The sequence below is a fragment of the Mollisia scopiformis genome (genome assembly GCF_001500285.1).
Source record: "Mollisia scopiformis unplaced genomic scaffold LY89scaffold_6, whole genome shotgun sequence".
Taxonomy (NCBI): domain Eukaryota; kingdom Fungi; phylum Ascomycota; class Leotiomycetes; order Helotiales; family Mollisiaceae; genus Mollisia; species Mollisia scopiformis.
In genome coordinates, this window is record NW_017263586.1 from 1,065,784 (window position 1) to 1,087,565 (window position 21,782).

The 21,782-nt window shown below is 48.9% G+C and overlaps 8 protein-coding genes across 8 annotated transcripts; 5 read left to right on the forward strand and 3 right to left on the reverse strand.

Annotated features, from left to right (window-relative positions):
• Positions 1-2,798, reverse strand: LY89DRAFT_610899 (uncharacterized protein). Its single transcript, XM_018210564.1, has 3 exons — positions 671-2,798; positions 476-622; positions 1-424 (listed from the first exon to the last, which is right to left on the reverse strand). The coding sequence occupies exons 1-3, from the start codon at positions 2,394-2,396 to the stop codon at positions 156-158; spliced, it is 2,142 nt and encodes a 713-aa protein (XP_018074968.1). The 5' UTR covers positions 2,397-2,798; the 3' UTR covers positions 1-155.
• Positions 2,799-3,104: 306 nt separating this feature from the next.
• LY89DRAFT_448436 (uncharacterized protein) lies at positions 3,105-3,809 on the forward strand. Its single transcript, XM_018207598.1, has 2 exons — positions 3,105-3,523; positions 3,573-3,809. Exons 1-2 carry the CDS (start codon positions 3,311-3,313, stop codon positions 3,729-3,731), a joined length of 372 nt encoding a protein of 123 aa, XP_018074969.1. The 5' UTR covers positions 3,105-3,310; the 3' UTR covers positions 3,732-3,809.
• Positions 3,737-7,881, reverse strand: LY89DRAFT_779358 (pre-mRNA-processing ATP-dependent RNA helicase-like protein PRP5). Its single transcript, XM_018222284.1, has 5 exons — positions 7,563-7,881; positions 7,197-7,508; positions 6,728-7,142; positions 4,661-6,670; positions 3,737-4,569 (listed from the first exon to the last, which is right to left on the reverse strand). The coding sequence occupies exons 1-5, from the start codon at positions 7,713-7,715 to the stop codon at positions 3,887-3,889; spliced, it is 3,573 nt and encodes a 1,190-aa protein (XP_018074970.1). The 5' UTR covers positions 7,716-7,881; the 3' UTR covers positions 3,737-3,886.
• A 294-nt stretch (positions 7,882-8,175) lies between these two features.
• Positions 8,176-9,222, forward strand: LY89DRAFT_666276 (uncharacterized protein; the record flags this gene model as incomplete). Its single annotated transcript, XM_018212891.1, has 3 exons — positions 8,176-8,727; positions 8,773-9,078; positions 9,127-9,222. The coding sequence occupies 3 exons, from the start codon at positions 8,176-8,178 to the stop codon at positions 9,220-9,222; spliced, it is 954 nt and encodes a 317-aa protein (XP_018074971.1).
• Positions 9,223-11,940: 2,718 nt separating this feature from the next.
• LY89DRAFT_730648 (ferric reductase-like protein like transmembrane component) lies at positions 11,941-13,986 on the forward strand (the record flags this gene model as incomplete). The annotated part of the gene is made up of 2 exons (XM_018219499.1): positions 11,941-12,179; positions 12,228-13,986. 2 exons carry the CDS (start codon positions 11,941-11,943, stop codon positions 13,984-13,986), a joined length of 1,998 nt encoding a protein of 665 aa, XP_018074972.1.
• A 459-nt stretch (positions 13,987-14,445) lies between these two features.
• LY89DRAFT_682324 (glycoside hydrolase family 2 protein) lies at positions 14,446-17,822 on the forward strand. The gene is made up of 4 exons (XM_018214484.1): positions 14,446-15,827; positions 15,881-16,113; positions 16,214-16,496; positions 16,561-17,822. Exons 1-4 carry the CDS (start codon positions 14,819-14,821, stop codon positions 17,613-17,615), a joined length of 2,580 nt encoding a protein of 859 aa, XP_018074973.1. The 5' UTR covers positions 14,446-14,818; the 3' UTR covers positions 17,616-17,822.
• Positions 17,823-18,095: 273 nt separating this feature from the next.
• LY89DRAFT_666279 (uncharacterized protein) lies at positions 18,096-19,962 on the forward strand (the record flags this gene model as incomplete). Its single annotated transcript, XM_018212892.1, has 4 exons — positions 18,096-18,192; positions 18,241-18,292; positions 18,340-19,864; positions 19,936-19,962. 4 exons carry the CDS (start codon positions 18,096-18,098, stop codon positions 19,960-19,962), a joined length of 1,701 nt encoding a protein of 566 aa, XP_018074974.1.
• Positions 19,963-20,206: 244 nt separating this feature from the next.
• LY89DRAFT_682327 (NAD(P)-binding protein) lies at positions 20,207-21,612 on the reverse strand. The gene is made up of 2 exons (XM_018214485.1): positions 20,811-21,612; positions 20,207-20,752 (listed from the first exon to the last, which is right to left on the reverse strand). The coding sequence occupies exons 1-2, from the start codon at positions 21,319-21,321 to the stop codon at positions 20,226-20,228; spliced, it is 1,038 nt and encodes a 345-aa protein (XP_018074975.1). The 5' UTR covers positions 21,322-21,612; the 3' UTR covers positions 20,207-20,225.
• Between the last annotated feature and the right edge of the window lie 170 nt (positions 21,613-21,782).

Below are 21,782 nucleotides of genomic sequence, written 5' to 3' on the forward strand. Positions count from 1 at the left end.
TATCATATAGTTATTGATATGGTAAAACCAAAGCTAAGCGCATCACGCTCACAGGTATCCTATTCCATTCATCCCTCTACTTCCTATCACAAAAAGCCATGTCACGCACGCTATGCCAAAATCATCTACCTAATTATATCCCTCCACCTCCACCGTCAAGCAGTCCCAGAACTACTCCCCGTCTCCGTCCTCTCCGTAACACTCTCCTCATCCTCGCCCCCCTTCCTCCTATGCACCAACCGATGTCTCCGCAACTGATCCAACCTACAAAAACTCTTCCCGCACCCCTTGAACGTACACTCATGACTCTGCTTATCCTCATGCGTCCTCCTATGCTTCGACAAATTGGACGATTCTGAGAACTTCATGCCGCATATATTGCATTCCAATGGTTTTTCCTTGGTATGTGTTCGCTCATGGATTGCTTGGTCCTCTGTTAGTAAGGAATAATAGGGAGAGGAAGGAGGGGACCTACTGCAAGCGCTTTGCTGGGGGAATTTTTTGCCGCAGTGTTTGCATACCCATGGTTTTTCGCCGGTGTGGAGGAGGTAATGCTGTCTCATGGCTTGGGGGGCGGAGAAGAGTCTACCGCAGCCGGGCCAATCGCAGCGAGAGGATTTATCTGTATATGTTAGCTGTTGCTCATAAAGGATGGGTGGTGGAGACTTACAGTTGGTGTGAGTAGCCATGTGACGCTCCAATTTACCCCGCTGTGTGAAGCCTATTTTATCTTTGGGGACTTTTTCTTCGCGGTTGCAGCCTTCCCATTGACACTTATATCCGGATCGCTTGTCTAAGAGGTCTAGATGTGCGGTCTTGATGTGCTTTTGTAGTGCATCCTCGGAACCGCAGTCCATAGAACATACTACACCTGGTTGGAGTTTCCACTTGCATATATGAAGATCTTCCTCCCCTTCATTCTCTGCTTCTGCATTCGGTTTGGCGGCTGCATCAGGTTCGTCCCGCATCAATGGTTCTTGTATTGGGACGGGTGCTGTTGGAAAAGCAAGGTCAATGTCTGAGTCTTTGGGCTGCTGTGGAATCTGATGCTCTAGCGTAACATGCGACCATAGTTGATTGTAGTCTTGGAAGTAATTCCCACAAGTGTCCACCAAGCATTGTAACGAGCCATGAGCGGGTATGGCATGAGCAACATCGAAATGATTGTGTAGCATTGCTGGGTTCAAAAATGTTTCTCCCTGAGGACAACTTGGAGCAGGACAACTGAAGCCACCGGTGCCCATGTTGAAGTTGTATCCGTGATCATTCTGCAAATGCTCTAGAGGATTTGCCTTGATTGGTGATGGACAAGTGTCTGCTTGAGCAGGGCAGTCGAAGGTCATCTGGGGATCGATATGGTCTCTGTGGAAATGAGAGAAGTAATCGTGCTGGCTAACGAATGGCTGTCCACACCCAGACCAACCACATTGAAACATGAACTGGTAGTTTGCATCGCTATCTTGTCCAAAGTTATGCCACTGAGAGTCCGTTGCAGGATTGAACAGTGCTCCAGTACCTGATAACACACCAGCCGTATTATCTGCTTGCGTTGTTTGAGGAAACAAGGCGCTATGAGGAGTCGGCGCTTCTCCATTGGGAGAATGTGGTGTATCAACATTCTTAGCCATAGAGGGAGTCGTTGGCGCAGGTGAACCAGAAGCAGGAGTCTCTTCAGGACCATCAAAGACTTCCAGAGCTGGATCTAGTAGGCCATTCAATGATCTAGTCCCCTGGCTCACAGCTCTTGGGACTTCTGCACTCCACTGCGTATTCTCCCACGAAGATATCCGCCTTTCAGTTGGCACAATACCATTGTTCAACCTGGCTTCCTGTTGCTGGACTGCCACTTTCAAACAAGGATTTGGACACACTGGTTGTGCGCATGACTTTCGAGTACAAGGCACAACCTCTTCCACGACTTCGTCGCAGTCGGTCTTGTCGCATGGGGCACAATTTGGTTCGTCACAGGGTGCGCCTGAAGGACAGCTACTGCAGCATTCACTCTGCGTTCCATCTTGCCCGTTCCCAAGCTCTTTCTTGTTTATCTGTGCGTGGTTCTCGTCGACAGAAATTTGGGCAATCTTTTGCCGCTTCAACGGTGGCAGAGGTGCTTGGGCTGGTCTCGTTCTTTGGGCGAAAGTATAGAGCTCATGAGGAAGATTCGGCGCTTGGTAATGGGGGTATAGAGGTTGTCCCGAGAAGGCATTTGTATTCGAAGCTTTCAACTGAGTCCCATATCCTAAGATATTACCATAATAGTCCTGAAAGAAAGGTGCTGATTGCGTAGGCTGAGCAGTGTCTGTAAAAGACGTATAATGAGGTTGAGGCCAGAAATCGTCTCCAGGCATCTGTTGACCGAAACCCAAGGGGTTTGAATACTGTCCCTGTTCATTCATGGCGCGGATCTGAGGGGTATGGGTGTCGAATATCCCAAGGTGATTGCTGACAATCCCTCCAAGATTGCAACTGGCGAGACTAGATAGATAGAATGTCTTGGACTTGTAGTTTAGACAATAGTTGCCACAATTTTAGTCTCCTAGAAAGAGATATCAAGAAAAAAATCTCATTACCATAAAAATTGGTTCAAGAGGCGGAAATACCCAGAATGGCGTCCCGCTGCCAGATGATATCAAAAGTTTCGTGAGGCCATCAAGGTTCTCAATCACGAAATTGTCCTCGGCCGCTTCTACGTTGCCTCCAGACCCCTCTTTGAAAAGACTCTGACTAATAGTAATGCGAGTAATGCATAAGATGTCGATTTTCGGCTTTGCAAGTCATGAAAGTGAATGATGATGAGTGAAAAGAGAACAATTTGAAATTCCTACGCAAACGTGCTTTTATTTTGCTCGATGGCCATTGGCCAGCCCTCACTTGACTAAAACCCCACCATGCCCGCATGCGTCCTCAAGCATTCACCTTATCGATAAGATGTGCAAGTGAATGCGTGCGAGCATGCCATGCACTCAGTGGTCAATTGAGGGACAGAAGATATACCTCCTCGTGGTTGCCATGCGACAAAATAGAGATAATTTCTGGTACTAGGTAGCACATTGAACTATTGTATACGTTTCCCAAGATCACAACGCCAAGAGAGACACAGCCATCATCCAAGACAGTAATTTTGCCGCTGATTGCCTTGCTTGTTGTCGCACTGCAAACATCCACTTCCTCCGACGACAACCTCAAGTCCAGCATGCGATAACGTCAATCCTCCACCACAACCTCACCAAAACCGACAATCCTCCCGCAATTATTTGGCTCTTGATCAACACTCTACAGCTAGTACCCAAGATCCCGAAACTTCAGAAAGATGGGCAATCTCTGCGGCAAAGAATCCAAAGACAACTTCTCTCAACCCGGACGAACATTATCCTCTGCGCCCCCTCAAAACCAAAAGCCCATCTCCTCACTACCAAAGAAAGTCGGCGGGCCACCACGAACACTAGGCTCCGCATCGACAGCGCCGGAAGCAGGAGGGAGCGCGGCGGAGGATGCGAGACGGAAAGCTGCGGAAGCTGCTGAGGTATGAGATAAAAAGGGATATAAGAGAATTGCTAATGAGGAATATACAGGCTCGCGCAAACGCAGCGAATAAACCGAAAGGAAAGTTGGGGAGTCAGTTAGCGGAACAGAAGAAGCAGACAAGGACGGATACATTGGATGCGGCGAGTCGGGATGAACTTAGGATGAGAGATGCAGATGCAGGGCAGGAAGCCAGGGTGTACAACTGAATGATTCAATGATTCACGAGCATACAAAGATCACATAGGCGGGCGTTTTGAGTATTTGAGTGCGGGGGCAGGGTGAGAGCGTATTGAAAGCCAATACGGGCTCGGGGTTGTATTTAAAGGGTCAACGCTATCAACGCTATTATTGACAAAGCGGGCTAAACAACATTATATCTACCGCTGGCAGGAGCTCTGCCCTCAGCGTCGGCTGCAGCCATAGTACCCTCCTTCAATAATCTCATCAACTCCCGCATGGCATTGGTGACCACAACTTCCGTGTCGCCTTCGACGAGGATATAAAGTTTTGGATCACCACCAGGTTGCACGTCTTTCCCAGCAGGGTAGAAGCTTCCTTTGGTGGTGATAGATGTACCAGTAGCCTCCAAAATCTTTGCAACATTCGTTCTGTTTGTGACGGCCCATCTGGCTTTTTGAGGGAAGTCGTTGATCTCCAAAGTTGCATGGAAAGCGCCTGCATCAGGACCTTTATTATCAATTGGCACTCCTGATCGTAATTGACCAGTCTTGTTGAGTCGAGCATTGATAGCATCGATGGCTGATGTGACCTTTTCAAGAGGATTCTTAGATCCACTCCCACCTGGCGCTGCGGTTTCGGTTCGGTGCACGGTGATCTTGCCGTCAAGATCAATGCCCTTAGGTACGCCAAATAGAGGAGCTGAAGGAGCTGCGGTCGCCGACTGTACAGTAGATGCAGCTTTGAGAACGATATCATCATCACCGGTCTTGTCTTCCTTCTCTTCTTCGTCGTCTCCATCAGTTTTGTGTGTTTTCCGTTCTCTCATTCTAGCCGCCTCTCGCTCGGCGTCGAGTCGTTCAAGACCTATTATTAATTAGCATCAAGGCTCGATAAAAAGGGACGGAAGGAAGTGATCATAATCGAGATCGATGAAAAAAAGGGAGAGGGGTCATACCTTTACCGCCGAAGCCAGAGCTGTCCTTCATCTTTCCAGTCTTGACCTTGTCACGGAAAGACTTTCGCATATCATTCAGTCGATCAGGTACTGGCTGGCCTGACTGTTCAAGGGCTTTGGCAATTCCAACGGAATATTGCTCTTGATCCTCGGTAACGAATGTGACTGCTGTACCCGTATTTCCAGCCCGACCTGTCCGTCCGGCTCTGTGGACATAATCTTCCAAGTGGTTAGGTGCATCGAAATTGACAACTAACTTCAACTGCTTGACGTCCAGACCACGGGCAGCCACTGAAGTGGCAATCATGATCGGCACGACACCGGCTTTGAAATCATCGATAGTGGAGTCTCGATCAATTTGATCTTTCCCACCATGAATAGACATGCAAGGATAACCTTTGCGCATGAGATCCTTCAACAAATCGTCGGCTTTTTCCTGTCTGTCAACGAAAATCAGAGTACGAGCATCCTCATCCTTGTCGTACAACTCTCCCAAGAGTTCAAGCAAACGATGGAACTTGTCCTTCTCTTCACGAACCTCGACAATTTGAGTAATCTCCGGAGCAACTATACTCCTGCCACCGACAGTGATCTCGACTGGATCTTGAAGAGTCTTCTTGGCTAGTGCATCCATGATTCGAGGCATTGTAGCCGAGAAAAGAATGGTTTGTCTATTCGGCCGAATATTGGCGAAGATCTTCATGACTTGGGGCTCAAATCCCATATCGAACATACGATCTGCCTCGTCCAGTACAACATATGTAACTCGACGAAGATTGGTGACTCTGCCAGAATTTGCAGCGAGAAGATCTATCATACGGCCAGGGGTGCAAACAATAATCTCGGCACCCCTTTTCAGGTCGGCAATCTGATCTTTGATGGGAGCTCCACCATAGGCACAAACAGCTCGTAGATTCATTGCCTTAAGGAAAGGCTTGCATTCCTTGTGAATTTGGGTTGCAAGCTCACGCGTAGGAGTCATAATCAAGCTGATTGGACCATCTGAGCCTTCCAACGGTCGCTGGTCGCGAATGTGACGAAACATGGGGAGCAGAAATGCAATTGTCTTACCAGAACCAGTTTTGGCCACACCAATGACGTCTCTGCCAGACATTATTGATGGGATTGCCTGCATTTGAATCGCAGTCGGTCTCTCATAGCCAAGCTTGCGAATGACTTCTAAAGATTGAACGTTGAGACCGCACTGTGACCATTTTTGCACAGGTTTGGGAACACTCTTGCCCGCAACTTTGATACCGTCTAGCTCGAGGCGCAGATCAGCAAGTTCGGCTTCACTCATATCCGCGAGCTCAGCCGGCTCCGAGTAGAAATTTTTCCGGAACGGTTCCAGATCCAACTTTGCGTAGTTGATTGTTGGCAATTCCTTCTTCTTTCGAGCCTTGCTTGCCATGGCAAGAATGTCATCTGGGTCGGCGTCAAGAGCTTTGAGGTCAACATCATCGTCACCAAATAGAGGCTCTGGTTCTTGCTGAAGATTCTTGCCCTTACTCTTGTTGAAAGTCTTGGCTTTGGGAGCAGCGAATGGGTCACCCATCTCATCCATGAAGGCATCCAGGGGATCAATATCGTCATCCTCCTCCATTGCTGTAGGTTCAACTTGTGGTGTTGCTTGTTCCTTCATTTTAGTGTCGCCATTGGTCTCTTGCGGCGCTTCGACAAGGTCCTCGGCTATCTTTTTCTCTTCTTGAAGTCGTTCTTCTCGTTTCTCTGCTGCTGCTCTAGCTGCAGCGGCAGCCTCCTCTTCGGTGCCAGCATCCTCCATGTCGACATCGCCGTCATCTTCTTCCTCGACACCGTTAGCGAGCGCAGCATCCTCATCTACAGTTTTTGCCAATGGTAGGGTCGGTAGCTTCTCTAACTTCTTCCTTGACCCTTCATCCTCGCCAAAATCCAATGTCCTTTTAGATGTAGATTTGTCAGGGTCTGCTGCAGGTTTTCCACCTAATCCGAATGCACTGAGGTTTCCTCTGGCTTTGGGCAACGCAGATACTAGTTCAACAATGTGAGTAAGACGATCTTGACAAGAACGGGAGGATGAAGACACACCTTTGGACGAGCTGTTGAAAGCTGTTGGCTTTTTGTCAGCTTGTAATCCTTTCACCGAGGAAGGTAAGGTAGCGGACGCTTTAGTCAATTCTTCCAGAGGCAAATCCGTCCCCAGAGTATTCGCAGATGATGAATTGGCAACTGCCTTCTTTGCTATTGCTTTTGGGTCGAATTTGCCAGCATATGGCTGTGGAGAGGCAACGGCGGCTGGTGATGCTGGAGACCCCAAGGATGGGGATCCGTTGGCTTTTTGATCTATTTCTTCAAGAAGCTTGCGAGTTCCACCTGCAGCAAGTTCTTTCTCCTTACGCTCCTTATCTTCAGCCATTTTCTTCTTCCATGCTTCCAACTTAGCAAGACGTTCCGCCTTCTTGTCAGCCTCAATTTGTGCAGCCGAAGCACTTTGTTTCGCCGTCTTTGAGTTGACGTTAGCTCTACCTTCCAGATACCCAAGCTGGCTTCTGCTTACCTCACTGGGTTTCGCAACATCAGATTTATTCGATGATTTTCGAGTATCGCCATCACCTCTGCTACGGGACCACGAGTCAGTAGAGTCCTCCCGGCGCCTTGGTGCCCTGTCATAAGAATCGTCTCGCCTATCACGGTATTCCCGGTCTCGACTTCTGCGCCGTCTCCTATCTGGAGAGCGTTCGCGTTCTCGGTCAAATCTGTCTCTTCGGTCTCGCGATCGATCTCGTCGTCCAGAGCGGTAGTAATCATCCTCCCTCCGGTCTACTGATCTATCTCTGCGTCTGGGTGCATCTCGTTCGCGGTGGCGGCGCTGTTGCAGATGATCAGAATGACGACTGCGGTTGTGGAAGATTTGGTTACTCACATCCACACTGCGAGAGCGGCTCCGCCTCCGTGATCCACGCGGATCATCTCTCCAATCCCGATCGCGTCTACCATCATCCTCTCTCTTTACCCTCTTCGACGAGTGCTGGCTTCCTGCTGGCGATGGTGAGCGAGAGTCCCTGTGCCGAGCCATTCTTGCCCGAGTCAATGGCAGAAATACTTTTTGGCAGGACTAGAGATAGCGCTGCAAATGAGCTCAAATATGCGGGAATACTGAGAACATTCACGGCGAACTCTCTGACTAACAGAAGAGTTGTTGGTCGAAAGTATTTGTGTCGCGAAAAGAAGTTGCTTTCTCGACGCCTTGACGCTGTAATGAGGCACGAGGCAAAAGATTCAATTGCCCTGATGGTTTCAATCGTTAGCCGTAGTAGCTGTCGAACGCCAGAGCTTAATTTTAGCGTCGATGATGTTAAGCGAATTGGGCAGCTGGGCTTAAAGACGGCAGCTCGCGTGCATTAAATTGAAGGGGTTGGGTCAGGAACAACGCCCATCCTCTCCCTTGCGCCATTCATCGTCACTTCCATTCTCCCCGAATTGAGACATCGAAATTCTCGACACCTCGAATATATCCCGTCGCATACACCACTATCATGTTGTCCATTATTGGGCGGGCTGCCGTGAAGAGGGTAGTCGCGGGTGGACCTCAATCAACAAACCGAGCTTTACAGAGCATCTGGCAACTCCAACGCGTTCCTGTCCCTGAAAGCGCCGATAATGCTCCATCCCGATCCCAAGTCCTGTTCCTTTATAAGCGATCATATGCCACGACTACCGTCACTAAAGCTAGAGCTGCGCGAAGCCCGAGGTCGACAACTACAGCAAAACCCAAAACGAAGGCAGCTCCCAAAAAGGCGGTAAAGAAGCCAGCGAAAAAGCCAGCAAAGAAAGCAAAGCCAGCACTCAGGAAGGCCAAGAAACCGGTCAAAAAGCCAGTGAAGAGGAAGGTCTTGACGGAGAAACAGAAGGAGTTGGCAGTAATCAAGGACTTGAGGGCAAAAGCTCTCTCGATCCCTACGATGAAACCACCCTCCGCTTGGCAAGTTTTCACAGCAGACCAGTCCAAAACCTCTGGAGCGCCGCTCACTGAAAGAATGTCTGCGTTCGGCCAGCAATACAAGTCCTTGAGTCCGGCAGAGCTTGAGGTAAGAACCGTTCCGCGGATGGTTTTGCGTACTAAGATTTCACAGTCTCTCAATCACATTGCCAATGAGAACAAGGAGACAAACGCAGTGCAGTACAAGCAATGGGTCGAGTCGCACACTCCCGATCAAATCAGGATCGCCAATAACGCACGCAAGCTGCTGAAGAAGAAGTACAACAAGAAACACCTCGCAACAATTGTAGATTCCCGCCAGCCGAAACGACCAGCTAATGCCCGAGCTATGTTTGTGAAGGATAGGTACGATTCAGGTGATTTTAAGGGGATTAAGTTCGCAGAAGCCTCAAAACTGGTCCAATCCGAGTGGAGCGCACTCTCGCCCAGTGAGCGAAAGGTTAGTCGCTAACTTTCCTGCAAGAGTACCTTTTTCTAACTCCCATAGGTGTATGAGGATAGTGGAAAGTCAAACGTGAACCGATACGTCCAAGAATACAAGACGGTGTATCATAGAGACTCGAGAGCCCAAATCCCAAAGTAACAGGCCTGTTTCGATGTACAACCACCAGATCTTTCCTTAACAGCAAACACTCACGGTGCTTGGCGTCTGGATTGAATTGATACTGCTGTCAATACGCTGGTGCAAAGGGTAGCTTGGGTATGGGAAGAGGAGTTGTAGCAATACCATGGTGGAGGATGTCTGAATATACCTATGCGCAATGAATGCTTTGCTGATTGGACGTTTATTGATGTATTGTTAGGGGAAGCCCTGGACAGACCGAGGCATGTCAGATAAGAAATGAAGAGGCACCAGCCTGATTTGATTATGAGCTGCATTATTTGGGTCTCCATGGGTTGTCTTTTTGGTTTACTGAGGCAGAACTTGCGAACATTGAAGACGCCGCACTATATAAGGTTGCCTTCAACACTTTTCTCAAGGCCGTCGTCCACCTTGGTTCAGGTTGCATGCCAAGCTCTATCACTATCATTTTTGGAAGTCACGCTCCTTCAGTAAGATAACACCAACACTATTGCAGTGGAGAACAGGTCATACCAAGATTTCAAAGTGTACTTACCAACATACTCTTCAAGCTAGTAGCAATTCTAAATCGAGTAACGACTACTTTGCTAAATTGTCCATGATAAGTCTAAAAAGCTTGTTGACTAGTTTTCTCTGCTTAACAATGGTCTCTATGTAATAGCTCTTTCTTTGAATGGCGCACTGAGGGAGCTATTTACGCTGAATGCGCTGAGTGCGCTGAGTGCGCTAGATGTGTTACTCGAACGTGCTACAAAACTTGATCATCTGTTTTTATGAAATAGCTTTGTCTTCTTGGAGCCTCAAAGGGTGTACAGTATGATACCAACTTGCTGTCAGTTGTCTCCATTCGAAGGTCTCTAATCAAGTGATCTCTGTTCAGTAAGTTTTGTTCAACAAGTCTCTACTCAAGAATTATGTAACAAAACTTTATCCTCAGTTATGACTGAAGACTTCACCTTTCTTCTTATGAAAGTTCTCTAGAATGAAAGGAAAAACATATGATTTACTCCACACATTATCTTAGAACCTTAGGGGCGAATTAACCTCCTCGTGGTGGATGAGAACTTTGAACCGTGCTCAGAGGGATTCGTTAGTGCTCCATAATTGAGTTAGGCAAGATGTTTCCTTTTTGGGGTTTATACTACCTACACATGATTCCTTTAGTAGAGAATGCTACGTCACTTGCGATCGCACTCGGAGGGAAGAGAGGAAAGGGAGGGAGTGACGTCGTCACGTGAATGTATTATTCCAATTCGAGATTCTGGGAATTAGAATTGGAGGGAAGGACTTTAGATATTAGTAGATCGAGGATCGTATCTTGTATCAGAAACGAGTCGAGAAATTGAGAAAGAAAACCACTGGCGTTTCCTAATTGCAGTGATGTCCAAATGTTCCTCTGGCTAATTTCTGAAACTCCAACCGTGGATTTGAGAAGATTTCTGAAATAATCAAGCATTTTCGAACCTGGGGATTCGCGGCCTTGTTCGCGGATGGCGATCTTTCCGCTCCACGTCTATTCTTGCTCTCCGCATTGCCTGCCTGCAACAGCACCGTCCAATACAAGTTTAGAAGACTTCGCGCTAGAGCTAGGACTCGGGATACAAGGCCTGGCCTACTATACCTTCTCCCACCTCAGATTTATTCGGAGCCCTCGTCCAAAATCGTGGTCTGGGCTCTAATCAGATTTCAAATGCCTAGATTCGAGCAGAGTCTTAGCTCTTGTTCGTCGGATCTGAGCGAGGCTGTCATCCAATGCCAAAGTGCAGTCCTGCAAGAGATGCTCTGGAAGTCGCTTTCTTGGTGTTCCTAATCAAACAGACGAGATCGTAGCACACTTAGAGAAGGGTTGATTTACTTACCTAGGTACAGGACCTGGGTGTGTTGACCGCCCACCAACATACTCCTCAAAATTCAGCCTTGTTTGCCACCAGCAGTAATGATACAAGGCTGAAGGACGAGACTTCTTGCTGACTAACTTCGCTTCCCCTCCATCTCACTCGCTTGTCCCACTCACCAGGGTCTGCATGCACTAAACTCACTCGAGACTCTCAAATCTTCTCAAATGTGCTCAATCTCTAACCACATCCGACCACCAGTCCCGGTGCGCTGCACCACCAACACCTCACCATGTGCGAACATATGCGCAGGTTTCTCACGGCGACAAGCTTTTGTGGACATCGTACAAGCCTTTTGAGAGACATTTTCAGCCTCTGCCAAGACAACGTACGGGAAATGGCGTTGATAAGATGGAAATTTGATCTAATCTTGCAGATGGGATTCATGATGGTATTTTGAAGAATAAAAAAAAGTTGAGCTGATGTTCTTCTGTTTAAGTATGGAGTTAGCGTTCCCAGAAAAGAAGGACCCGAGAAGGCTTGCACTAGCATGACAGGGTTCTTGCGTGTCAGTGAGCAAGTTGTTCGCGGGCCCTTCGACCTATGCGCATCGAACAATTGATAAGATCGAGGTCTGCCACACTGAGCGTGTTTCAATAATCTTTCTCACGCTGAGAAGCATCTTCCCATAAAGCCAAGCAATTCTTGTCTTTCTGTTGTTGTTGTTGTTCCTGGACTTGCAATACAAGCAATCTAATCAATCTCTTGGCGATCGCATCTGCCGTGGTCCTTCTCGGTACAGTAGTCACTCGGAAGAGATCTTTCTGCGACTTCAATCAACAAACACCACTTTCCAGCTCGAAAGAGGTCAAATTCGCCCAAGATGGATATGGGAGATACGATGACGATGGGCGGTGCCCCAACAGACTCGCCATTGAATGCTTCCGGTGTCGATTTCTCAAATAGTACCCAAGCCGCGAACTTCTTGGGCGAGATCCTCGATGATACAGAGTTCCAAGTCGATGGAAATATGTATGCGAGGAATTTCTGGTTTGGAGTCTGCGCAGTCATTGCTGTGTGTGCGTTCTTCAACTTCTCACAAAAGGCCACCTTCAGGATGAGGTAAGTTTGTGAAGTCTGACTACACTTCCTAAGCTTACTCTGTTACAGATTGCGAGCAGCAGCAGCAAATCGTTTGCGACCTGCCACACCCTCCAACATACTCACAACATCGATAGCATCGATCACGGCTATTGCACGAGAAGCAACGTATTCGCAGTTCACCCCGATACACAATCGATTCGTCAAGGTACCACCAGTCGGTACTATCGCATTGGTAGTAGGTTACTTGGCGTGGGTGATATTACTTGAATTCGTCAACAACAATGTGGATGGCGCACAACACTTTACAGCATTGGGAGTTCGGGCTGCGTGGTTGGCAGTTGCTCAAGTCCCCTTGTTAATTCTCCTTGCTGGGAAGAACAATCTCATCGGAGCCGTCACTGGTGTCGGGTATGAACGACTGAACGTCCTTCACAGATGGACAGCCCGAATTCTGCTCATCCTAGTCACTCTCCATATGCTCTTCCTACATGTGTCATGGAACGCTTATGATCTTGGACCGTTGGAGTACGCTACCGATTCATGTATTCCAACTGGATGGGCAGTTTATGCTATTCTAATCTGGATCAACATCAGCACCATCGCCCCAATTCGGGTCCTCTCATACGAATTCTTCGTGGTACAACACATCATCACCTTCTTCGGCTTCATCATTGCGGTTATGATGCATTTGCCCAGCACCGCACTGTACTCTAGAACCTATATCTACATCCCGATCGCTCTCTACCTCATCGATCGCATCATTCGCTCAGCTAGGTTCGCATGGAATAACATTCGTCCCGGACATGCTACCTTGACTGCATTGGAAGGCGGTGTTACCAGAGTCACTATCAAGAGCAAAGCAATCAAGAAATGGAAGGCAGGCTCTCACGTCTTCCTCTCTATTCCAAGATACGGTTTTAACCAATCTCATCCCGCAACCATCGCTTCAGTTCCGGAATCCCACAATGGCGATCTTGTCTTCCTCCTCAAGTCACACAAAGGTTTCACATCACGTCTCTTCAGAGCCTCCAGCCACGAGTCATCAACGAAGGAAAGTGTCGAAGTAAGTCATTTAGCACTCATCGATGGACCGTACGGTAGCTCTCACGCCGACTTTGCTTGTTTCGATACCATCTTCCTCATATCCGGCTCCACAGGCACCACCTTCACTCTTCCCATCCTCCTCGATATCGCATCTCGAGCTCAATCACAGAAGTTACCGATCAAGCGAATCACCTTCCTCTGGATCGTGAAGAACACTGCCTGGGTATCATGGATCTCCAAGGAACTCTCCTCTGCAGCCGAGAAGCTCAACGCCGTTGGCATCGAACTCGATATCCGTGTTCACGTCACATGTGACGACGATTTCACCACCGGCGCGGAGAGTGGCGACGACGGTAAAGACTGTGATTGTGAGTGTGACAAGAGTCTAGGACCTTGTTGTTGCATCAACGTCGATGATGCCGACACAGTCCGAGAAATCGTCGATGAGAAAGGAACCAAGATCACGTCCAAGAGCTCAGATACTCAAATCAAGGTCAACTCCAGAAGCTCAGGGTCTTCTTCGAGCTTGAAATCTGGGAATGGTGTTAAGAGCAGAGTCTTATCGTGCGCGAGATTCTATAGCGGAAGACCAGATCTTTTCGAGATGTTGTGGGAGAGATTGGAAATCGCAGAGGGCGAGACGGGAGTCGCGGTCTGTGGACCGTTGGGTTTGAGTGCGGATGTTAGGAGGAGTGTGGTCAGATGCAGTGATGAGAGGGGTGTTCATAAGGGAACTGGCGCTCAAGGTGTTTATTTACATGCTGAGTGTTTTGGGTGGTAAACGGACTGGTTCCGGTCATGAGTCATGATTTTTATTAGTTACAGAGCCTGGATACCATAATGAAAATATTTGTACATTTTGGACATATTTTTAGGTTCTTCTAGTCTTTACTGAATCGTAAAACTTGGCGATCCAGTAAGGTTCTGGAGGACTTTGTTGCATATCGAGGAATTGGATGTCTGACCCATGTATTTGGACGTCCGAGACTGTTTCGGTAAGTGGAAGTCTTGGATGTCACACGAATCTGATTTTGTTGCACCTCGTCGTGATGTCCGAGACTATTCGGGATACTGTGACTTGTAGAATGTGGGGTTGGGTTTCAGATATATTCTTAAGCTAGGAGGGAAGAATTAAGGACGAACGTTGGAACTTCAAGTATTGCTATTGTATGGATTCATATTCAGTTCGCGATTCCCGTTCGGTTCTCAAGCCCTTCATACCCTATGTCTTTACATCACGACTCAATGTCTTCGTCTGGCATACGAATCCATCACGGAACCAGAGCCTCCGCACCAAAAGCAGTTAAACACGACCACCAAACCCCACCATCAGCCTCAGAAGTTCTGAAGCTCACCAATTACCCCCTCGAGCTTCAAGAATGGGAGCCCCCACGATCCAAAGTGGGATGACGATGGAGGGGTTCTTTCGTTCTTGGCGGGGTACAACGTTGCGGGCGGGGCGGAGTCTGTACTCTACCTAGGTATGGAGGGGTAGCTCATCTTCCTCTCCTGATCTTATATACCTACCTCCAATACTCAAACTCAACTCAACTTTCTTCTTTCTTACTCTCTCTACTTAACCAAAACATACACCTCTCTATATATCTTCCACCATGCAGCTCCAAACCATCCCAATAAACAAAAACTGGCACTTCAAACAAACCACCCCCCTAAACGCCTCCTGCGCCTCCACCTGGTTACCAGTCTCCCAGTTCCCAACAGTAGCACACCTCGATCTCCTGCACCACAACCTAATCCCCGACCCCTACATCGACACCAACGAGCTCTCCTGCCTCTGGGTCAACGACGCCGATTTCTCTTACCGCACCACGTTACCCCCCATCCCATCCCTAACATCTCCCGCCCAGAAAATCGTGCTGGTTTTCGATGGCTTGGATACCATCGTTTCCGTTTATCTTAATGAGAAGCTTATTCTGGAGAGTAATAATATGCATATTTCGCACCGGGTAGATGTCACTTCCCTGCTGTCCTCCTCTTCGTCATCAGAGAATGTACTGGAATTAAAGTTTACCAATGCACCAGCGTACGCGAAAAGGGAGATGAAGAGGATAGGGTACAAGGGCAATGGAACAGATGTCCATTTCGGCGGCCCCGAGAGGCTGTTTGTCAGGAAGGCGCAGTTCCATTGGGGGTGGGATTGGGGGCCTGCGGTTAATACGTGTGGGCCGTGGAAAGGGGTCAGGATGGAGGTTTTTGAACAGAGGGTAGGGGGGCTGGTTGTGAGGCAGAAAGTGGAGGAGAGTTTAGAGAGTGTGATGGTTAGTGTGAAAGGGAAGGTGGAGGGAGGTGCGGAGAAAGTGGTGCTTGTGGTCACGGATCCGGAGGGAGAGGTGGTGGGGAGGGAGACGGTGGGTGTTAATGCTGAGGGAGCGTTTGAGGGGGAGGTTAAGGTTGAAAAGCCGAGGCTGTGGTGGCCGTTTGGGTATGGGGAGCAGCCGCTTTATACGGTGAAGGCGGAGATAGAAGGTTCTCATCTGGTGGAGAGGAGGGTGGGGGTTAGAAAGTTGAAGTTGTTGCAGCATGGGTTGGAGGGGGAGGAGGGGACGAGTTTCACGTTTGAGGTTAATGGGGTAAGGATCTTTTGCGGGGGGAGTTGTTGGAGTATGTCTTTTCGTTTCTTCATATTCTGTGCAGAGGGTGCTGATGCAGGGTAGTTCCGGGTGATTTTATGCTCCCAAGAATGACGGAGGAGAGGTACAGAGATTGGTTGACGTTGGCGAAAGAGGGGAACCAAGTCATGATTAGGGTTTGGGGAGGAGGCATAGTTGAGTCTGATGATTTCTATAATTGCTGTGACGAGCTGGGAATATTGGTTTGGCAGGACTTTTTGTTCGCTTGTGGGGATTATCCTGCTAGTGATGACTTCTGCGAATTAGTCAAGAAAGAGGTTTGTGAATTTTCTTTCTCGGGGGTGGGAGGAACAGCTTTTTCCTGTTCAAATCATCATCAAAATTCATTTGAAGAAAGTCTACTGACATCTCATCTAGGCAGAACAACAAGTCATCCGCGTAGGCCACCACGCTAGCCTCGCTATCTGGGCGGGCAACAATGAAGATTACATGCTAGCCGAGCGCTGGGGCTGGGAATATGATCCCAAAGATCAGGAAGGACCATGGGACCATACGAATTTCCCAGCAAGGAAGATCTACGAGAGGATCTTGCCAGAAGTATGTGAGCGTCTGGCAGGGGATGTGCCGTATTGGAGGAGTAGTCCTTATGGCGGGGAAACAAGTAACGATTTGCGTGTTGGAGATACACATATCTGGGACGGTAAGCCCCTTTTCTTCTCCTCGCTTATCCCCTCTTTCCCATCGAAAAACTAAGCGAAGAGCAGTCTGGCACGGCAAAATGTCTCCCTTCCAAGACTACAAAGCCTACACCTCCCGCTTCATCTCCGAATTCGGCTTCGAATCCGCGCCCTCCCTCCGCACGCTTCATACCGCCATCACCTCTCCCTCCGAACGCCACTGGCAATCCCTAACCTTCGATGCCCACGACAAAGGACCTGGCCACCAACGCCGCTACGGCATGTATTCCGGCGAGAATTTCCGCTTCCGCTTCAACCCCCTCTCCGATTTCGTCTACTGCACGCAATTCCTGCAAGCTGAGGCGATGAAATACGCGTACAATCACTGGAGACGCGAATTCAGGGGCCCAGGGAAGGAGTTCTGTTCGGGGATTTTGGTGTGGCAGCTAAATGATGTGTGGCCGGGCACGAGCTGGGCGCTGGTGGATGTGAGGGGGGATCGGAAGGCGAGTTTTTATATCACGAAGAGGGCGTTGGTGAGGGTTGGGGTGGGGATGGAGAGGGTTGTTACGGGGAGTGTGCCGTATATGGTTACGTCGTATCCGGCACCCAAGAGGAAGTTGGCGGTTTGGGCGGTGAATGGGTTTTTGGGGAAGTTGGATTGTAAGTTGAGGTTGAAGGCGTTTGAGATTGAGACGGGGAAGGAGGTTGAGTTGGGAGAAAGGGAAAGGGACGTCGTGTTGGAGGGGAATCAGACGACGGAGTTGTTGGAAGTGGAGCTGGGGAAGGAGGCAGAGAAGATGGTTGTTGTGGCTTATCTTGATGATAGCAAGACTGGAGAGAGGTTGGCGAGATGGGTTGATTGGCCAGAACCTTTGAAATTCGTTCATTTCTCTAAGAACCCGAATGTTCAAGCCAAGGTTGTTGGGCAAGAAGTGGTGCTGAGTGCGGATGCGCCGATCAAGGGCGTGATGTTGAGCGTTCCGATAAGTGAAGGAGGAGATGATGCTAGGTGGGATGATAATTTTGTGGATTTGGTGCCGGGAGAGGAAGTTAGGATTGGTGTTAAGGGGCTTGAGGCAAGGAAGGTTGAGACCAGATGGCTGTGTGATTGGGAGAATGAGAAGGGCTTTGAGTTGTGATCGGTGAAAGGTGTCTAGAAACGGAAAAGTAAATGATCTATCTTGGAAGTGTGTTATTGTGAGGGGACCACCAGAGCTTGTGATTTGTCTGAGTATCAGTGCCTTTCTTGATACTTCGATGCTTGAAGCCCACTCAATGAGAGTCATTTAATTCTGCTTGATACCATTGTATAAAGCTTCCTCTGCAACGAGTCTCCTTCAAAGGTGCGAAGTAATTTGTTAGGAATGCTAACGATTGAGCTATTCTCATATTTGTTGTTATCTACGGGCTAGTCTTGCTATGGACAATGCAGAAACTCGCTAAATGGTAAGGATAGGGGCTGCAGGTGGTGTGCTGCATTGGCACTCGCTGACCAATTCCAACTCGCTTCTCCTAGCACCCGACCTGACCTGGAAAGATCACTTGGATTTCTCAACCATGTTCTTGATCCGAGTTATAAATACTGACACTCCCACAATCACGTCGACTCCCCCCCTGCAATGCCGCGGGGCAGGCCCAAGTGCAATGTGCCTCCTTGCCGGTTCTGCAACAGGCAGTTCAAGCGGCAAGAGCATTTACTACGACATGAACGCACTCGTAAGATAGAATCTGTACGAACATAATGAGATCACTCACCATTCGTAGATACGAATGAGCGGCCATTTCTATGTGACTGCGGTCAAGGCTTCACTAGACAGTGAGCAAGAAATTTCCATCCTAGCTGATGTATCTCACAACATACAGAGACCTCCTAGCACGCCATATCAATGTTTCCTGTCATTCACACCACTCGGCACCTCCTTCCGAGGCCGTGGCAATACCCATGCTCAGTGGTGAACTGGAAACTGACGGAGCTGGGGCAGATATGTTGTGGGATCCTGACTTCATGATCCAAGATATGCTACCGGCTGCGCTTTTTGACATTGATTTCCATAATTTTGAAGCACCAAGCACGGAACCTCTGCAAAAGAGCAGTTTTGCTCAGTTCAGCTCTCGACTGCCTACTCTCGATGATGTCGAGAATGACGACGAGGGTGACGCTAGAATGTGTGAGACAGACGACCGGCTTCGTGCTGGTGCCGACGATGAGCCATGGATTCTTAGCAAGTCTTGCTACGAAGGTTTTCATCTCAAAATCCAAGATTTCTCCGCCGTGCTTCCCGACGGATGCTCAATACCTGCTCAAAGCACCTTGATTCGGTGTTTGGAGAAGTATCTTCGATGTGCTCAGGAGTTTTTACCATTCATTCACTGCGCAACTTTTCGGGCTGAACACAAACCACCCGAACTGTTGTTGGCTATGGCTGCTGTTGGATCACTTTATTTGTTCGAGCACGCCCAGTCGTATGAATTGTACTTCGTTGCTAAAGCAATTCTGTTGGAGAGGATGCGACGTGAGGAAGTCCAATCAAAATCGGATTTCTTGCTTGGCCAAAATAATCTCTTGCACAGCAAAGGAACAGAGCTAGAGAGGTTACAAACTTTCATCTTGCTTATTGAGTTCGCCTCTTGGGCCGATCATAGAATTTCAAAGGATGGTCTTTTCATGGCCAGTCAACTGGCAGTCCTAGTCAGGGAGAGTGGAATATCAGAGTCAGACCAAGCGGCACCAGACATCCAATGGCTGGCTTGGGTAGATATCGAGGAAAGAAGAAGGACTTTATTTGCGGCATACGTGTTGTCCAACTTACACAGCATTGCTTTCGACACCCCTCCATTAATCCTGAACCACGAGATTGGTCTATGCCTACCTGGCTATGCAGCACAATGGAGATCGACCAATGCGACTCAATGGCATCAAGCTGCTCACCAACCCGAGCATAGCTTCCAAACCGGACTCCGCCATCTCTTCAGCACCCTTGACTCACCCGAAATACCAAAGATATCATCATTTGCTAATTACCTGCTCATTCAAGGCCTCATCCAAGAAATTTCCAACGAATGCCATAAACTTACACCAACACCGAACTCGGACATTGTCAAGTCCTTCGAAATAGCCCTCCGCAGGTGGCAATCAGGCTGGGAGATGACACAGGAATCCAGACACGATTCCAGCCTGGATCCATTGTATGCCAAAGGACCCTTCGCACTCACAGGAGCTGCACTCCTCCGGCTTGCTTATATTCGTCTAAGTTCAGGACACAACTTAAGCAAGCAACTTCTATTGTCCCGAAATCCGCAATGTATGTTGCAAAGGCAGCATAAGCTCCAGAGGTCCCAGCAGGTCAACAGAGCTGTCATTCACGCCGCACATTCTTTGAGCATCCCTGTACGTCTTGGTATTTCGTTCATGACTACCACGAAAACGGGAATTTGGAGCTTGGAACATTCTATCTGCAGTCTGGAAAGTGCAATCCTCCTAGCTGACTGGCTGGACATGATGTCTGCTACTGTCAGGTCTTTAGGTCCTGCTGCACTTGGAAAGGTCGAGAAACGCCTTTTGGGAATTATAACGGACATCATCAAGGGAACGTCTTTCGCTGGTACCCTGCACATGACAGAGGATTACGCTTCACAGATTCACCGGATGAGTGCAACAGTGATCAAGATCTGGGCCGCAATATTCCAAGGTGTTAACGTGTTGGACATCGAGAATGTCATTGGAGCCGGTCTTCAACTTCTAGCCGATTTCAATCCAAACTAATACACACTTTCCCAAAGTGCTTCCCAGAAGCAACATACTCGAACGCAGCCACGATCTCTTCCCTGTTGAAGCCAAACACCTTGCCCACCGGCATCGCGAGCTCGTGTTTCCCCATATATCGCACCACTTCCTCCAATTGATGCTTCGACCCGCCCCGGACGCCACGCACTACAACGGCCTTGACGAGGGCTGGCATCAAGATGCTAGGCTGGCTCTGCTGTCCTGCATTCGACAAGAACCCGATCAGAGAGATGACTCCTGATGCCGCAACACACTCAAGGCTCTGTTCAATCGTCCCAAGACCGCCGTTCTCGATGATGTGATCTACACCTTCGCCGTTCGTGAGACGAAGAACCTCAGCCGCCCAGTTAGGATGCGTCTTATAGTTAATAGTATAATCAGCACCCAGCGCCTTCGCCTTCTCGAGCTTCTCGTCGCTGGACGACGTCACGATAATTATTGCCCCGGCAGCTTTTGCAAAAACGAGCCCTGTGATAGAAACTCCTCCCGTCCCTAGGCATTGCCCAGTCAGTCAATCACTATACCCACTGCCAAAGGCGAGGAATCATACCTTGAAGCAACACCGTATCCCCCGGCCTCAACGCCACATTCCCATAAAACGCATTCCACACCGTAGCACCGGTACACACCACCGCCGCCCACTCCCTAAACCCGATCTTCGCTCCCGTGGGCAGCTTCACAACAATATGCGCCGGCAACACAACATACTCCCTCAACATCCCATCCTCGACGCTCCCGTACGCATCCACGCCCTCTTTAAACGCGCCATACAGGTACGACGCGCTGACGGGCGGGATCACTCGATCCCCGACCTCGAAACCGGTGACGAGGGGACCGAGTTCGACGACTGAGCCCGCCATGTCGGAGGTCGGGACTACGCCGTCGCGGATGGGGAGCGGGTAGGTGGAGGTTGCGATGGCGGTGTCGCGGTAGTTGAGGGCGATGCTGTGGATTTTGATGAGGAGTTCGTGCGGGCCGGGGGTGGGGATGGGTTCTTGCGTGGCGTGGAGGCCGGAGATGCCCTCTGCCTGGGTGAGGCGGAAGACTGTTTGGGTGGACATTGTGAGGTGGTTGTTTGTATTTGATTTTTTGGGGGTGAAGTGAAGAAGTTGAAGTAGATTGAAGGGGATGGCATGGAGATGGAGATAGGAGGCCTGGTTTATATATCCTCTTTCTACCCCAACGGATCTCACAGTTCTTGGGAATTTCTTAATGACACAGGTACACGAAATGAAGGGATTTGGGGTAGATAAATTGTGATTTATCATCACGATATCAAGACTTCTTTGTGGTGGGTGAGGAGGTTGGGGTAGAAAAAAATATTTGGGGTAGAAATTATGGATACTTGGGAGAAAGCGACTACGCTTCTCTTCGACTAGGAAACAGCTCTCAAATTTTGTACAAGATGCGAGGTAAAGCTGAGATCGTGAAGCATCGCTAGAAACATTCCATACTTTGGCATACGAATATCTGCTGCATATGAACCTCACGCGAAGTGATCAAACCCCCAAACTCCATGAAT

Bases quoted from the DNA above. Each gene is read 5' to 3' on its own strand.
- LY89DRAFT_682327 (XM_018214485.1), bottom strand. From the start codon at position 21,321: ATGTCCACCCAAACAGTCTTCCGCCTCACCCAGGCAGAGGGCATCTCC. The intron at 20,753-20,810 runs GTATGATTCCTC...GGCAATGCCTAG, and splicing joins GGATACGGTGTTGCTTCAAG to GGACGGGAGGAGTTTCTATC.
- LY89DRAFT_682324 (XM_018214484.1), top strand. From the start codon at position 14,819: ATGCAGCTCCAAACCATCCCAATAAACAAAAACTGGCACTTCAAACAA. The intron at 16,114-16,213 runs GTTTGTGAATTT...CATCTCATCTAG, and splicing joins GCGAATTAGTCAAGAAAGAG to GCAGAACAACAAGTCATCCG. The intron at 16,497-16,560 runs GTAAGCCCCTTT...AGCGAAGAGCAG, and splicing joins AGATACACATATCTGGGACG to TCTGGCACGGCAAAATGTCT.
- LY89DRAFT_779358 (XM_018222284.1), bottom strand. From the start codon at position 7,715: ATGGCTCGGCACAGGGACTCTCGCTCACCATCGCCAGCAGGAAGCCAG. The intron at 6,671-6,727 runs GTGTGTCTTCAT...TTGTTGAACTAG, and splicing joins TTTCAACAGCTCGTCCAAAG to TATCTGCGTTGCCCAAAGCC. The intron at 4,570-4,660 runs GTATGACCCCTC...AATTAATAATAG, and splicing joins CTCTGGCTTCGGCGGTAAAG to GTCTTGAACGACTCGACGCC.
- LY89DRAFT_610899 (XM_018210564.1), bottom strand. From the start codon at position 2,396: ATGAATGAACAGGGACAGTATTCAAACCCCTTGGGTTTCGGTCAACAG. The intron at 623-670 runs GTAAGTCTCCAC...TAACATATACAG, and splicing joins CATGGCTACTCACACCAACT to ATAAATCCTCTCGCTGCGAT. The intron at 425-475 runs GTAGGTCCCCTC...CAGAGGACCAAG, and splicing joins CCCCCAGCAAAGCGCTTGCA to CAATCCATGAGCGAACACAT.
- LY89DRAFT_448436 (XM_018207598.1), top strand. From the start codon at position 3,311: ATGGGCAATCTCTGCGGCAAAGAATCCAAAGACAACTTCTCTCAACCC. The intron at 3,524-3,572 runs GTATGAGATAAA...AGGAATATACAG, and splicing joins AAGCTGCGGAAGCTGCTGAG to GCTCGCGCAAACGCAGCGAA.